Source organism: Oncorhynchus clarkii, chromosome 12, assembly GCF_045791955.1.
Source record: "Oncorhynchus clarkii lewisi isolate Uvic-CL-2024 chromosome 12, UVic_Ocla_1.0, whole genome shotgun sequence".
NCBI lineage: Eukaryota > Metazoa > Chordata > Actinopteri > Salmoniformes > Salmonidae > Oncorhynchus > Oncorhynchus clarkii.
In genome coordinates, this window is record NC_092158.1 from 9,662,380 (window position 1) to 9,678,941 (window position 16,562).

Here is a 16,562-nt window from a genome sequence, read left to right on the forward strand (position 1 = left end):
AGGAAGGAAAGAAGAATGGATAGTTGGATGGCAGGATGGAAGGAAGGATGGAAGGAAGAATGGAAGGAAGGAAGGAAGGAAGGAAGGATCAAATCAAATGTATTTATAAAGCCCTTCTTACATCAGCTGATATCTCAAAGTGCTGTACAGAAACCCAGCCTAAAACCCCAAACAACAAGCAATGCAGGTGTAGAAACACAGTGGCTAGGAAAAACTCCCTAGAAAGGCCAGAACCTAGGAAGAAACCTAGAGAGGAACCAGGCTATGAGGGGTGGCCAGTCCTCTTCTGGCTGTGCCGGGTGGAGATTATAACAGAACATGGCCAAGATGTTCAAATGTTCATAAATGACCAGCAGGGTCAAATAATAATATTCACAGTGATTGTCGAGGGTGCAACAGGTCAGCACCTCAGGAGTAAATGTCAGTTGGCTTTTCATAGCCGATCATTCAGAGTATCCCTACCGCTCCTGCTGTCTCTAGAGAGTTGAAAACAGCAGGTCTGGGACAGGTAGCACGTCCGGTGAACAGGTCAGGGTTCCATAGCCGCAGGCAGAACAGTTGAAACTGGAGCAGCAGTACGGCCAGGTGGACTGGGGACATCAAGGAATCATCAGGTCAGGTAGTCCTGAGGCATGGTCCTAGGGCTCAGGTCCTCCTCCTCCGAGAGAGAGAATTAGAGAGAGCATACATAAATTCACACAGGACACCGGATAGGACAGGAGAAGTACTCCAGATATAACAAATTGACCCTAGCCCCCCGACACATAAACTACTGCAGCATAAATACTGGAGGCTGAGACAGGAGGGGTCAGGAGACACTGTGGCCCCATCCGACGATACCCCCGGACAAGGTCAACCAGGCAGGATATAACCCCAGGATATAACCATAAGGATGGATGGATGGAAGGATGGATGGATGGATGGATGGATGGATGGATGGATGGATGGAAGGAAGGAAGGAAGGATGGATGGATGGATGGATGGATGGATGGATGGAAGGATGGATGGATGGATGGATGGAAGTGGATGGATGGATGGATGGATGGATGGATGGATGGAAGTGGATGGATGGATGGATGGAAGTGGATGGATGGATGGAAGTGGATGGAAGTGGATGGAATGATGGATGGATGGAAGTGGATGGATGGATGGAAGTGGATAATTGGATGGATGGAAGTGGATGGAATGATGGATGGATGGAAGTGGATGGATGGATGGAAGTGGATGGATGGATGGATGGATGGAAGTGGATGGATGGATGGAAGTGGATGGATGGATGGATGGAAGTGGATGGAATGATGGATGGATGGAAGTGGATGGATGGATGGATGGAAGTGGATGGAAGTGGATGGAATGATGGATGGATGGAAGTGGATGGATGGATGGATGGAAGTGGATGGATGGATGGATGGAAGTGGATGGAATGATGGATGGATGGATGGAAGTGGATGGATGGATGGATGGAAGTGGATGGATGGAAGTGTAGGGATGGATGGATGGATGGAAGTGGATGGATGGATGGATGGATGGATGGATGGATGGAAGTGGATGGAATGATGGATGGATGGAAATGGATGGATGGATGGAAGTGGATGGATGGATGGATGGAAGTGGATGGATGGATGGAAGTGGATGGATGGATGGATGGATGGAAGTGGATGGATGGGTGGATGGATGGAAGTGGATGGAATGATGGATGGATGGAAGTGGATGGATGGATGGATGGAAGGATGGATGGATGGAAGTGGATGGAAGTGGATGGATGGAAGGAAGTGGATGGATGGAAGTGGATGGATGGATGGATGGAAGTGGATGGAAGGATGGATGGAAGGATGGATGGAAGGATGGATTGAAGTGGATGGATGGATGGATGGATGGATGGAAGTGGATGGATGGATGGATGGATGGATGGATGGATGGAAGTGGATGGATGGATGGAAGTGGATGGATGGATGGAAGTGGATGGATGGATGGATGGAAGTGGATGGAATGATGGATGGATGGAAGTGGATGGATGGATGGATGGAAGTGGATGGAAGTGGATGGAATGATGGATGGATGGAAGTGGATGGATGGATGGATGGAAGTGGATGGATGGATGGATGGAAGTGGATGGAATGATGGATGGATGGATGGAAGTGGATGGATGGATGGATGGAAGTGGATGGATGGAAGTGTAGGGATGGATGGATGGATGGAAGTGGATGGATGGATGGATGGAAGTGGATGGAATGATGGATGGATGGAAATGGATGGATGGATGGAAGTGGATGGATGGAAGTGGATGGATGGGTGGATGGATGGAAGTGGATGGAATGATGGATGGATGGAAGTGGATGGATGGATGGATGGAAGGATGGATGGATGGAAGTGGATGGAAGTGGATGGATGGAAGGAAGTGGATGGATGGAAGTGGATGGATGGATGGATGGAAGTGGATGGAAGGATGGATGGAAGGATGGATGGAAGGATGGATGGAAGTGGATGGATGGATGGATGGATGGATGGATGGAAGTGGATGGAAGTGGATGGATGGATGGATGGAAGTGGATGGATGGAAGTGGATGGATGGATGGATGGATGGATGGAAGTGGATGGATGGAAGTGGATGGATGGATGGATGGATGGATGGATGGATGGATGGATGGATGGAAGTGGATGGATGGATGGAAGTGGATGGATGGATGGATGGAAGGATGGATGGATGGAAGGATGGATTGAAGTGGATGGATGGATTGATGGATGGAAGTGGATGGATGGATGGATGGAAGTGGATGGATGGAAATGGATGGATGGATGGATGGAAGGATGGAAGTGGATGGATGTACAGTGCCTTCAGAATGTATTCATTCCCCTTAACCTATGTTGTTATGTTACGTATGTTGAATTCAAAATTCATTCAATTGATTTGTTTTCTCACCCATCTACACACAATACCTCATAATGACAAAGTGAAAACATGTTTTTAGAAATGTTTGCAAATGTATTGAAAATTAAATACATAAATACTCCATTAACATAAGTATTCACACCCCTCCGTCAGTACATGTTAGAATCACCTTTGGCATCAATTACAGCTGTGAGTCTTTCTGGGTAAGTCTCTTAGAGCGTTGCACACCTGGATGGTACAATATTTGCTTATTATTAATACAAAACAAAAACTTCAATCTCTGTCAAGTTGGTTGTTGATCATTGACAGCCATTTTTCAAGTCTAGCCATAGATTTTCAAGCCAATTTAAGTCAAAACTGTAACTACGCCACTCAGGAACATTCAATGTCGTCTTGGCAAGCGACTCCAATGTAGATTTGGCCTTGTGTTTTAGGTTATTGTCCTGCTGAAAGGTGAATTCATCTCCCAGTGTCTGGTAGAAAGCAGACTGGACCATCTTTTCCTCTAGGGTATTGCCTGTGCTTAGCTCCATTCCATTTATTTTTTATCTAGAAAAACTCCCCAGTCCATAACAAATACAAGCATACCCATAACATGATGCAGCCACCAGTATAATTGAAAATATGAAGAGTGGTACTCAGAAATGTGTTGTATTTGCCCCAAAAATAACACTTTGTATTCAGGACAAAATGTGAATTGCTTTGTCAAATGTTTTTCAGTATTACTTTAGTGCCTTGTTGCAAACAGGATGCATGTTTTGGAATATTTTTTATTCTGTACAGGCTTCCTTCGTTTCACTCTGTCAATTAGGTTATTATTGTGGAGTAACTACAATGTTGTTGATCCCTCCTCAGTTTTCTCCTATCACAGCCATTATACTCTGGAACTGTTTTAAAGACACAATTGGCCTTATGGTGAAATCCCTGAATGGTTTCCTTCCTCTCCGGCAACTGAGTTAGGAAGAACACCTGTATCTTTGTAGTGACTGGGTGTATTGATACACCATCCAAAGTGTAATTAATAACTTCACCATGCTCAAAGGGATATTTAATGTCTGCTTTTTTATTTTACCCTTCTGCCAATAGGTGACCTTCTTTGCGAGGCATTGGAAAACCTCCCTGATCTTTGTGGTTGATTCTGTGTTTGAAATTCACTGCTCGACTGAAGGACCTTACAATTATTTGTATGTATTGGGTATAGAGATGAGGTAGTCATTTAAGATCATGTTAAACACTATTATTGCACACAGAGAGAGTCCATGCAACTTATGATGTGACTTGTTAAGCAAATGTTTACTCCTGAACTTATTTAGGCTTGCCATAACAAAGAGGTTGAATACTTATTCACGCAAGACATTTCTGCTTTTAATTTGATTAATTCCAAAACATTTCTAAAAACATAATTCCACTTTGACATTATGGCGTATTGTGTATAGTAGGCCAGTGACACAACATATTAATGTAATCCATTTTAAATTCAGGCTGTTACACAACAACATGTGGAAAAAGTCAAGAGGTGTGAATACTTTCTGAAGCCTCTGTTATCTGTCTTTAATAAACGCTGTCTTGAACCGCCCCACTAAATTCAATAAACGATTTACTGCAAATCTTTGATAATTATGATCAAATGACCTTTGTCTGTTTAATTGTCAGTCGGCTGTTGAAAAGCAAACCTCTTGATAGAACTGGACAGTCTAGAGCAGGGCTCTTCAACCTCCAGGAACAGGCTCTGGTCTGGACTGACTGCAGATCTCTCCAGGAGGAACAGGCTCTGGTTTGGACTGACTGTAGATCTCTCCAGGAGGAACAGGCTCTGGTCTGGACTGACTTCAGATCTCTCCAGGAGGAACAGGTTCTGGTCTGGACTGACTGCAGATCTCTCCAGGAGGAACAGGTTCTGGTCTGGACTGACTGCAGATCTCTCCAGGAGGAACAGGTTCTGGTCTGGACTGACTGCAGATCTCTCCAGGAGGAACAGGTTCTGGTTTGGACTGACTGCAGATCTCTCCAGGAGGAACAGGCTTTGGTCTGGACTGACTGCAGATCTCTCCAGGAGGAACAGGTTCGGGTCTGGACTGACTACAAATCTCTCCAGGAGGAACAGGCTCTGGTCTGGACTGACTGCAGATCTCTCCAGGAGGAACAGGCTTTGGTCTGGACTGACTGCAGATCTCTCCAGGAGGAACAGGTTCTGGTCTGGACTGACTGCAAATCTCTCCAGGAGGAACAGGCTCTGGTCTGGACTGACTGCAGATCTCTCCAGGAGGAACAGGCTCTGGTCTGGACTGACTGCAGATCTATCCAGGACGAACAGGCTCTGGTCTGGACTGACTGCAGATCTCTCCAGGAGGAACAGGCTCTGGTCTGGACTGACTGCAGATCTCTCCAGGAGGAACAGGTTCTGGTCTGGACTGACTGCAGATCTCTCCAGGAGGAACAGGTTCGGGTCTGGACTGACTGCAGATCTCTCCAGGAGGAACAGGCTCTGGTCTGGACTGACTGCAGATCTCTCCAGGAGGAACAGGCTCTGGTCTGGACTGACTGCAGATCTCTCCAGGAGGAACAGGTTCGGGTCTGGACTGACTGCAGATCTCTCCAGGAGGAACAGGTTCTGGTCTGGACTGACTGCAGATCTCTCCAGGAGGAACAGGTTCGGGTCTGGACTGACTGCAGATCTCTCCAGGAGGAACAGGCTCTGGTTTGGACTGACTGCAGATCTCTCCAGGAGGAACAGGCTCTGGTCTGGACTGACTGCAGATCTCTCCAGGAGGAACAGGCTCTGGTTTGGACTGACTGCAAATCTCTCCAGGAGGAACAGGCTCTGGTTTGGACTGACTGCAGATCTCTCCAGGAGGAACAGGTTCGGGTCTGGACTGACTGCAGATCTCTCCAGGAGGAACAGGCTCTGGTTTGGACTGACTGCAGATCTCTCCAGGAGGAACAGGCTCTGGTCTGGACTGACTGCAGATCTCTCCAGGAGGAACAGGCTCTGGTTTGGACTGACTGCAAATCTCTCCAGGAGGAACAGGCTCTGGTTTGGACTGACTGCAGATCTCTCCAGGAGGAACAGGTTCTGGTCTGGACTGACTGCAGATCTCTCCAGGAGGAACAGGCTCTGGTTTGGACTGACTGCAGATCTCTCCAGGAGGAACAGGCTCTGGTCTGGACTGACTGCAGATCTCTCCAGGAGGAACAGGTTCGGGTCTGGACTGACTGCAGATCTCTCCAGGAGGAACAGGCTCTGGTCTGGACTGACTGCAGATCTCTCCAGGATGAACAGGCTCTGGTTTGGACTGACTGCAGATCTCTCCAGGAGGAACAGGCTTTGGTCTGGACTGACTGCAGATCTCTCCAGGAGGAACAGGCTCTGGTCTGGACTGTCTGCAGATCTCTCCAGGAGGAACAGGCTTTGGTCTGGACTGACTGCAGATCTCTCCAGGAGGAACAGGTTCTGGTCTGGACTGACTGCAGATCTCTCCAGGAGGAACAGGCTCTGGTCTGGACTGACTGCAGATCTCTCCAGGAGGAACAGGTTCGGGTCTGGACTGACTGCAGATCTCTCCAGGAGGAACAGGCTCTGGTCTGGACTGACTGCAGATCTCTCCAGGAGGAACAGGCTTTGGTTTGGACTGACTGCAGATCTCTCCAGGAGGAACAGGCTTTGGTCTGGACTGACTGCAGATCTCTCCAGGAGGAACAGGCTCTGGTCTGGACTGACTGCAGATCTCTCCAGGAGGAACAGGCTTTGGTCTGGACTGACTGCAGATCTCTCCAGGAGGAACAGGTTCTGGTCTGGACTGACTGCAGATCTCTCCAGGAGGAACAGGCTCTGGTCTTGACTGACTGCAGATCTCTCCAGGAGGAACAGGTTCGGGTCTGGACTGACTGCAGATCTCTCCAGGAGGAACAGGCTCTGGTCTGGACTGACTGCAGATCTCTCCAGGAGGAACAGGCTTTGGTCTGGACTGACTGCAGATCTCTCCAGGAGGAACAGGCTCTGGTTTGGACTGACTGCAGATCTCTCCAGGAGGAACAGGTTCGGGTCTGGACTGACTGCAGATCTCTCCAGGAGGAACAGGCTCTGGTCTGGACTGACTGCAGATCTCTCCAGGAGGAACAGGCTCTGGTCTGGACTGACTGCAGATCTCTCCAGGAGGAAAAGGCTCTGGTCTGGACTGACTGCAGATCTCTCCAGGAGGAACAGGCTCTGGTCTGGACTGACTGCAGATCTCTCCAGGAGGAACAGGCTCTGGTCTGGACTGACTGCAGATCTCTCCAGGAGGAACAGGTTCTGGTCTGGACTGACTGCAGATCTCTCCAGGAGGAACAGGTTCTGGTCTGGATTGACTGCAGATCTCTCCAGGAGGAACAAGCTCTGGTTTGGACTGACTGCAGATCTCTCCAGGAGGAACAGGCTCTGGTCTGGACTGACTGCAGATCTCTCCAGGAGGAACAGGCTCTGGTCTGGACTGACAGCAGATCTCTCCAGGAGGAACAGGCTCTGGTCTGGACTGACTGTAGATCTCTCCAGGAGGAACAGGCTCTGGTCTGGACTGACTGTAGATCTCTCCAGGAGGAGCAGGCTCTGGTCTGGACTGACTGTAGATCTCTCCAGGAGGAACAGGCTCTGGTTTGGACTGACTGCAGATCTCTCCAGGAGGAACAGGTTCGGGTCTGGACTGACTGCAGATCTCTCCAGGAGGAACAGGCTCTGGTCTGGACTGACTGCAGATCTCTCCAGGAGGAACAGGCTTTGGTCTGGACTGACTGCAGATCTCTCCAGGAGGAACAGGCTCTGGTTTGGACTGACTGCAGATCTCTCCAGGAGGAACAGGTTCGGGTCTGGACTGACTGCAGATCTCTCCAGGAGGAACAGGCTCTGGTCTGGACTGACTGTAGATCTCTCCAGGAGGAACAGGCTCTGGTCTGGACTGACTGCAGATCTCTCCAGGAGGAACAGGTTCTGGTCTGGACTGACTGCAGATCTCTCCAGGAGGAACAGGCTCTGGTCTGGACTGACTGCAGATCTCTCCAGGAGGAACAGGCTCTGGTCTGGACTGACTGCAGATCTCTCCAGGAGGAACAGGCTCTAGTCTGGACTGACTGCAGATCTCTCCAGGAGGAACAGGCTCTGGTTTGGACTGACTGCAGATCTCTCCAGGAGGAACAGGTTCGGGTCTGGACTGACTGCAGATCTCTCCAGGAGGAACAGGCTCTGGTCTGGACTGACTGCAGATCTCTCCAGGAGGAACAGGCTCTGGTCTGGACTGACTGCAGATCTCTCCAGGAGGAACAGGTTCTGGTCTGGACTGACTGCAGATCTCTCCAGGAGGAACAGGCTCTGGTCTGGACTGACTGCAGATCTCTCCAGGAGGAACAGGCTCTAGTCTGGACTGACTGCAGATCTCTCCAGGAGGAACAGGCTCTGGTCTGGACTGACTGCAGATCTCTCCAGGAGGAACAGGTTCTGGTCTGGACTGACTGCAGATCTCTCCAGGAGGAACAGGCTCTGGTCTGGACTGACTGCAGATCTCTCCAGGAGGAACAGGTTCTGGTCTGGACTGACTGCAGATCTCTCCAGGAGGAACAGGTTTGGGTCTGGACTGACTGCAGATCTCTCCAGGAGGAACAGGCTCTGGTCTGGACTGACTGCAGATCTCTCCAGGAGGAACAGGCTCTGGTTTGGACTGACTGTAGATCTCTCCAGGAGGAACAGGTTCTGGTCTGGACTGACTGCAGATCTCTCCAGGAGGAACAGGCTCTGGTCTGGACTGACTGCAGATCTCTCCAGGAGGAACAGGTTCGGGTCTGGACTGACTGCAGATCTCTCCAGGAGGAACAGGCTCTGGTCTGGACTGTCTGCAGATCTCTCCAGGAGGAACAGGCTTTGGTCTGGACTGACTGCAGATCTCTCCAGGAGGAACAGGCTCTGGTTTGGACTGACTGCAGATCTCTCCAGGAGGAACAGGTTCGGGTCTGGACTGACTGCAGATCTCTCCAGGAGGAACAGGCTCTGGTCTGGACTGACTGCAGATCTCTCCAGGAGGAACAGGTTCTGGTCTGGACTGACTGCAGATCTCTCCAGGAGGAACAGGCTCTGGTCTGGACTGACTGCAGATCTCTCCAGGAGGAACAGGCTCTGGTCTGGACTGACTGCAGATCTCTCCAGGAGGAACAGGCTCTGGTCTGGACTGACTGCAGATCTCTCCAGGAGGAACAGGTTCTGGTCTGGACTGACTGCAGATCTCTCCAGGAGTAACAGGTTCTGGTCTGGACTGACTGCAGATCTCTCCAGGAGGAACAAGCTCTGGTCTGGACTGACTGCAGATCTCTCCAGGAGGAACAGGCTCTGGTCTGGACTGACTGCAGATCTCTCCAGGAGGAACAGGCTCTGGTCTGGACTGACTGCAGATCTCTCCAGGAGGAACAGGCTCTGGTCTGGACTGACTGTAGATCTCTCCAGGAGGAACAGGCTCTGGTCTGGACTGACTGTAGATCTCTCCAGGAGGAACAGGCTCTGGTCTGGACTGACTGCAGATCTCTCCAGGAGGAACAGGCTCTGGTCTGGACTGACTGCAGATCTCTCCAGGAGGAACAGGCTCTGGTCTGGACTGACTGTAGATCTCTCCAGGAGGAATAGGCTCTGGTTTGGACTGACTGCAGATCTCTCCAGGAGGAACAGGCTCTGGTCTGGACTGACTGCAGATCTCTCCAGGAGGAACAGGCTCTGGTCTGGACTGACTGCAGATCTCTCCAGGAGGAACAGGCTTTGGTCTGGACTGACTGCAGATCTCTCCAGGAGGAACAGGTTCTGGTCAGGACTAACTGCAGATCTCTCCAGGAGGAACAGGCTCTGGTTTGGACTGACTGCAGATCTCTCCAGGAGGAACAGGCTCTGGTCTGGACTGACTGCAGATCTCTCCAGGAGGAACAGGCTCTGGTCTGGACTGACTGTAGATCTCTCCAGGAGGAATAGGCTCTGGTTTGGACTGACTGCAGATCTCTCCAGGAGGAACAGGCTCTGGTCTGGACTGACTGCAGATCTCTCCAGGAGGAACAGGCTCTGGTCTGGACTGACTGCAGATCTCTCCAGGAGGAACAGGCTTTGGTCTGGACTGACTGCAGATCTCTCCAGGAGGAACAGGTTCTGGTCAGGACTGACTGCAGATCTCTCCAGGAGGAACAGGCTCTGGTTTGGACTGACTGCAGATCTCTCCAGGAGGAACAGGCTCTGGTCTGGACTGACTGCAGATCTCTCCAGGAGGAACAGGCTCTGGTTTGGACTGACTGCAGATCTCTCCAGAAGGAACAGGCTCTGGTTTGGACTGACTGCAGATCTCTCCAGGAGGAACAGGCTCTGGTTTGGACTGACTGCAGATCTCTCCAGGAGGAACAGGCTCTGGTCTGGACTGACTGCAGATCTCTCCAGGAGGAACAGGCTCTGGTTTGGACTGACTGCAGATCTCTCCAGGAGGAACAGGCTCTGGTCTGGACTGACTGCAGATCTCTCTAGGAGGAACAGGCTCTGGTCTGGACTGACTGCAGATCTCTCCAGGAGGAACAGGCTCTGGTCTGGACTGACTGCAGATCTCTCCAGGAGGAACAGGCTCTGGTTTGGACTGACTGCAGATCTCTCCAGGAGGAACAGGCTCTGGTCTGGACTGACTGCAGATCTCTCCAGGAGGAACAGGTTCTGGTCAGGACTGACTGCAGATCTCTCCAGGAGGAACAGGTTCTGGTCTGGACTGACTGCAGATCTCTCCAGGAGGAACAGGCTCTGGTCTGGACTGACTGCAGATCTCTCCAGGAGGAACAGGCTCTGGTCTGGACTGACTGCAGATCTCTCCAGGAGGAACAGGCTCTGGTCTGGACTGACTGCAGATCTCTCCAGGAGGAACAGGTTCTGGTCTGGACTGACTGCAGATCTCTCCAGGAGGAACAGGTTCTGGTCTGGACTGACTGCAGATCTCTCCAGGAGGAACAGGCTCTGGTCTGGACTGACTGCAGATCTCTCCAGGAGGAACAGGTTCTGGTCTGGACTGACTGCAGATCTCTCCAGGAGGAACAGGCTCTGGTCTGGACTGACTGCAGATCTCTCCAGGAGGAACAGGTTCTGGTCTGGACTGACTGCAGATCTCTCCAGGAGGAACAGGCTCTGGTCTGGACTGACTGCAGATCTCTCCAGGAGGAACAGGCTCTGGTCTGGACTGACTGCAGATCTCTCCAGGAGGAACAGGCTCTGGTCTGGACTGACTGCAGATCTCTCCAGGAGGAACAGGCTCTGGTCTGGACTGACTGCAGATCTCTCTAGGAGGAACAGGCTCTGGTCTGGACTGACTGCAGATCTCTCCAGGAGGAACAGGCTCTGGTCTGGACTGACTGCAGATCTTTTTGCTATAGTCTAATTTCTCTTCAGAAAATGCATCCAAATGGCAGCCTATATCCTATATAGTGTTCTACTTCTGTCCATAGGTCTCTGTTCAAAAGTAATGCACTATATAGTGATTAGTGTGCTATTTGTGACGCATGTATAATGTGCATAGAAATAGAATGATAGAAATGAATGAATCCACTCTGTGGTGCTTTACTATACTAGTCTCTTATTCAACATGGATTATATTTGTCTTATGTATGCATGTTTGGACAAACAGTTACTAGACTGGGCTGGACATGTACATGGAGTAATGTGTGTGTGTCCTGTGTGGGTCAGTTGGTAAGACTGTGTGGCACTGGCAATTTTTATTTAACCCTTTTTTTAACTAGGTAAATGACGGCCTAGGAACAGTGGGTTAACTGGCCTAGGAACAGTGGGACAGTGGGTTAACTGGTCTAGGAACAGTGGGTTAACTGGCCTAGGAACAGTGGGTTAACTGGCCTAGGAACAGTGGGACAGTGGGTTAACTGGTCTAGGAACAGTGGGTTAACTGGCCTAGGAACAGTGGGACAGTGGGTTAACTGGCCTAGGAACAGTGGGTTAACTGGCCTAGGAACAGTGGGTTAACTGGCCTAGGAACAGTGGGACAGTGGGTTAACTGGCCTAGGAACAGTGGAACAGTGGGTTAACTGGCCTAGGAACAGTGGGTTAACTGGCCTAGGAACAGTGGGACAGTGGGTTAACTGGTCTAGGAACAGTGGGTTAACTGGCCTAGGAACAGTGGGTTAACTGGCCTAGGAACAGTGGGTTAACTGGCCTAGGAACAGTGGGACAGTGGGTTAACTGGTCTAGGAACAGTGGGTTAACTGGCCTAGGAACAGTGGGTTAACTGGCCTAGGAACAGTGGGACAGTGGGTTAACTGGTCTAGGAACAGTGGGTTAACTGGCCTAGGAACAGTGGGTTAACTGGCCTAGGAACAGTGGAACAGTGGGTTAACTGGTCTAGGAACAGTGGGTTAACTGGTCTAGGAACAGTGGGTTAACTTCCGATTATTGGCCCAACGCTCTAACCACTATGCTACCTGCTGCCCCTTGGCAATGCCAAGGTTGTGGGTTCAATTCTCTCAGGGATCACATGGAGGTTTAATCCAGACCCACACGGTAGTGTGATAGTCTACTTACCAAATGGCACCCTACTCCCTATATTATACACTTCATGCCGTAGGTAATAGGGGGTAATTTGAGACACTACTATGTTGCATCCCTGCCCTGCCCGGTTTCTGTCTCCCTGTTAGTTCTGGATAGGCGATACGTCCCCACTCTCCCCACTCGTCCCTTTGTCCACAGAATACCGAATGGGCATGTTTTGTTTCTATAGTCTTCTGTAAACTGTCGTTAAGAAAACTAAAAGTGAAGGAAGTGGAATGAATCAAAAATATCTTATTATGAAATTTGGAAATTAGACATTCCAGTAACAGCGGACACAGAATATGTGATGTACTATGTCTTAATTTTGTAGGCATATTGTACTGTAGTCAACATGCATTATTAATGGGACTAGTTCTAAATGGTATTTTAAATTAATAAAATGAACAAAGAACTTTAGCAATGCAGCTGGCGTTTTAGAGCCAGTCGCAGAGGTGAAAGTGACATCACTGACCTGTTTTGTTTTGTTTGTCCACTGCAGGGTTTTGGTAAACAAGTGGATGTGTCATATATCGTCAAACACTACAACATGTCTAAAAGCAAAGTGGACAACCAGTTCTACAGCGTGGAAGTAGGAGATTCCACCTTCACAGTTCTCAAACGCTACCAGAATCTAAAACCCATCGGTTCTGGAGCTCAGGGAATCGTCTGGTGAGTTGTGAAACACTTACACTCGTTATATTGTTGTGAAGGAAAATAAATGAACTGTTGAATGTATTATTTGGTTTCAGTATGATGGCAGTGTGCAGATATGGATTGTTTATAGTGAAATGAATTAAATGTTAAAGAGATTATTCCACTGCATAACGTCATATTTTGTTTCGGTATAATGTGCTGATATTGACTGGTTTGATTGACTTGTGAGGTCTTAGCATACCAAATATTTCACTGGGCGGTATCAGTGATTGACACTTTGTGGAAATCCTGTCAGTTTTTAAGAATACCAAATTGGGTCGATTAGTCTAGAAAGAACCTGGTTTGGTCATGATGAGCTCTCTGATACATTCTGAAGCTCAGTAGGAACCAGGAAGTCATTAACATTCACCTCACGGCAGCTCTGTCAGCGGCTCAGGAATGAAAAGACTGTGCTCTTCCTTGGAAAAAGGGGAGCTCAATGGAGATTTCCATTCCAACACTTTGTCAACGTCATTCTGCCTTGGTCCGTCTGTCTTTCCCCTGGAATCAGGCAAGAGAGGGGATCTGTGCTTCTTTGAGAAGGGTCTGACTAGCCTTGTTCTATAGCCGAGGGGGTGGACACTGGACGTAACCTCCTGTTCTCTCCCGTGCCCTCCTTCCCATGGCGATTGTGTACACTTACAAAAGGGGAATGAGTGAGTTGTAGGAATGCTGTAAACGTAGAAATATAACTAATAGAACGGTTGGAAATAGAACTACTAGACCGGGCATCCCCTTTTTTTTATGTCAATCCTGCTCTAGTAATTCTGTTTCTTTGGATGGTAAACAGGAAATTCTAGTTCCTCTGGTTCATTCACAGAGGAACACGATTGGGTGTTTCAAGTTGTGTCCCACGGCAACAGTATTAACACCACAAAAAGATAAATCCTCCTGAGAAAAAAATAAAAGTTGGTCAGAAATGATGTACTATATAGGGAATAGGGTGCCATGGTCATACACCTCTGGTAAAAAGTAGTGCACTATATAGGGTACCATTTGGGAAGCAGGCATAGGCTACAATAATACAGGCTTTTAAATAAATACGGTTGAATATAGGGTATACTGTTGTTGTCCTGCCTCCAGTCAGACTGCAAACAACAGAGAGAAAGACGTATCATGAAATCAACATCATTATGCGATCTGTTATATAATCAGATTCAGGAGATGTTCTCCCTGTACACTGAGACAATGTTCTCACTGTGAGAGAGAGAGAGAGACCTGGGCTTGTATTCAAAGATCTAGTATCAGTTCCCCCTTGTCAATGTAATTCTATTTCGTCTTATCTAAAAGGCAAACTGATCCTAGATCAGCACGACCCCTGCACTACGGTGTGGTTAAGACTATCTATGGTTGTCCTCTTCCCCAGTCATCCAGATCTGTGTATCTTGTCTCTTGTGTCATGTGGTGTGGTCAGGGAGCTTTCAGACAGAGACACCATGGTCAGGGAGCTTTCAGACAGGCACCATGGTCAGGGACCTTTCAGACAGAGGCACCATGGTCAGAGAGCTTTCAGACAGAGACACCATGGTCAGAGGCACCATGGTCATAGAGCTTTCAGACAGAGACACCATGGTCAGAGAGCTTTCAGACAGAGACACCATGGTCAGAGACACCATGGTCAGAGAGCTTTCAGACAGAGACACCATGTTCAGAGAGCTTTCAGACAGAGACACCATGGTCAGAGACACCATGGTCAGAGAGCTTTCAGACAGAGACACCATGGTGAGAGGCACCATGGTCATAGAGCTTTCAGACAGAGACACCATGGTCAGAGAAACCATGGTCAGAGAGCTTTCAGACAGAGACACCATGGTCAGAGACACCATGGTCAGAGAGCTTTCAGACAGAGACACCATGGTCATAGAGCTTTCAGACAGAGACACCATGGTCAGAGACACCATGGTCAGGGAGCTTTCAGACAGAGACACCATGGTCAGGGAGCTTTCAGACAGAGACACCATGGTCAGAGACACCATGGTCAGGGAGCTTTCAGACAGAGACACCATGGTCATAGAGATTTCAGACAGAGACACCATGGTCATAGAGCTTTCAGACAGAGACACCATGGTCAGGGAGCTTTCAGACAGAGACACCATGGTCAGAGACACCATGGTCAGGGAGCTTTCAGACAGAGACACCATGGTCCGAGACACCATGGTCATAGAGCTTTCAGACATAGACACCATGGTCAGAGAGCTTTCAGACTGAGACACCATGGTCAGGGAGCTTTCAGACAGAGACACCATGGTCAGGGAGCTTTCAGACAGAGACACCATGGTCAGAGACACCATGGTCAGGGAGCTTTCAGACAGAGACACCATGGTCAGGGAGCTTTCAGACAGAGACACCATGGTCAGAGACACCATGGTCAGGGAGCTTTCAGACAGAGACACCATGGTCAGGGAGCTTTCAGACAGAGACACCATGGTCAGGGAGCTTTCAGACAGAGACACCATGGTCAGGGAGCTTTCAGACAGAGACACCATGGTCAGAGACACCATGGACAGGGAGCTTTCAGACAGAGACACCATGGTCAGAGACACCATGGTCAGGGAGCTTTCAGACAGAGACACCATGGTCAGGGAGCTTTCAGACAGAGACACCATGGTCATAAAGCTTTCAGACAGAGACACCATGGTCAGAGACACCATGGTCAGGGAGCTTTCAGACAGAGACACCATGGTCAGGGAGCTTTCAGACAGAGACACCATGGTCAGGGAGCTTTCAGACAGAGACACCATGGTCAGGGAGCTTTCAGACAGAGACACCACCTTAGGATACATCAGCAGGTTGGGCTAGTGGTGATGACATCACACGGCCCTCAGAGTGAGGGTTTTCTAAGGTCCCTATTGGCTCCAAGCTTTCCATTAACATTCTACTGCTGTTTCTATGGCTACACCGTCCACCTTGCACTCTGTCTACATAGAAAGACACAGGGCATTCGGAAAGTATCCAGACCCTTTACCTTTTTCCACATGTTGTTATGTTACAGCCTTATTCTAAAATGTATACAATAATTTTTTCCTCTCATCAATCTACACACAAATACCCCATAATGACAAAGCATAAACAGGTTTTATAAATGTCTGCACATTTATATATATATTTTTTAAAAATCCTGTATTTACATACAGTACCAGTCTAAAGTTTGGACACACCTACTCATTCAAGGCTTTTTCTTTAATGTTTTACTATTTTATACATTGTATAAAAATAGTGAAAACAACAAAACGCTGAAGTAACACACATGGAATCATGTAGTAACCAAAAGATACCTCCCTAGTTCAAACGCTACTCTTTATATTGTAGACTCGTTTCTTTACAAGATTTCTAGATATTGTTCTGAATGTCAAGATATAAATGATGAAGGAAAGCTCTCTCGGCTGACTACAATGTATTCCAAGATATTGATTATTC

General features: G+C 48.9%; 1 protein-coding gene across 8 annotated transcripts in view; it reads left to right on the forward strand.

Moving 5' to 3' along the window:
* The window catches only part of LOC139422693 (mitogen-activated protein kinase 10), a 119,772-nt gene that overhangs the window by 39,273 nt on the left and 63,937 nt on the right, over window positions 1-16,562 (forward strand). For all 8 annotated transcript variants that reach the window (XM_071173911.1, XM_071173914.1, XM_071173915.1 and 5 more), the window contains one exon: window positions 12,952-13,121. In XM_071173911.1, the coding sequence (XP_071030012.1) occupies window positions 12,952-13,121 (170 nt within the window). The remainder of the gene's footprint in view (window positions 1-12,951; window positions 13,122-16,562) is intronic.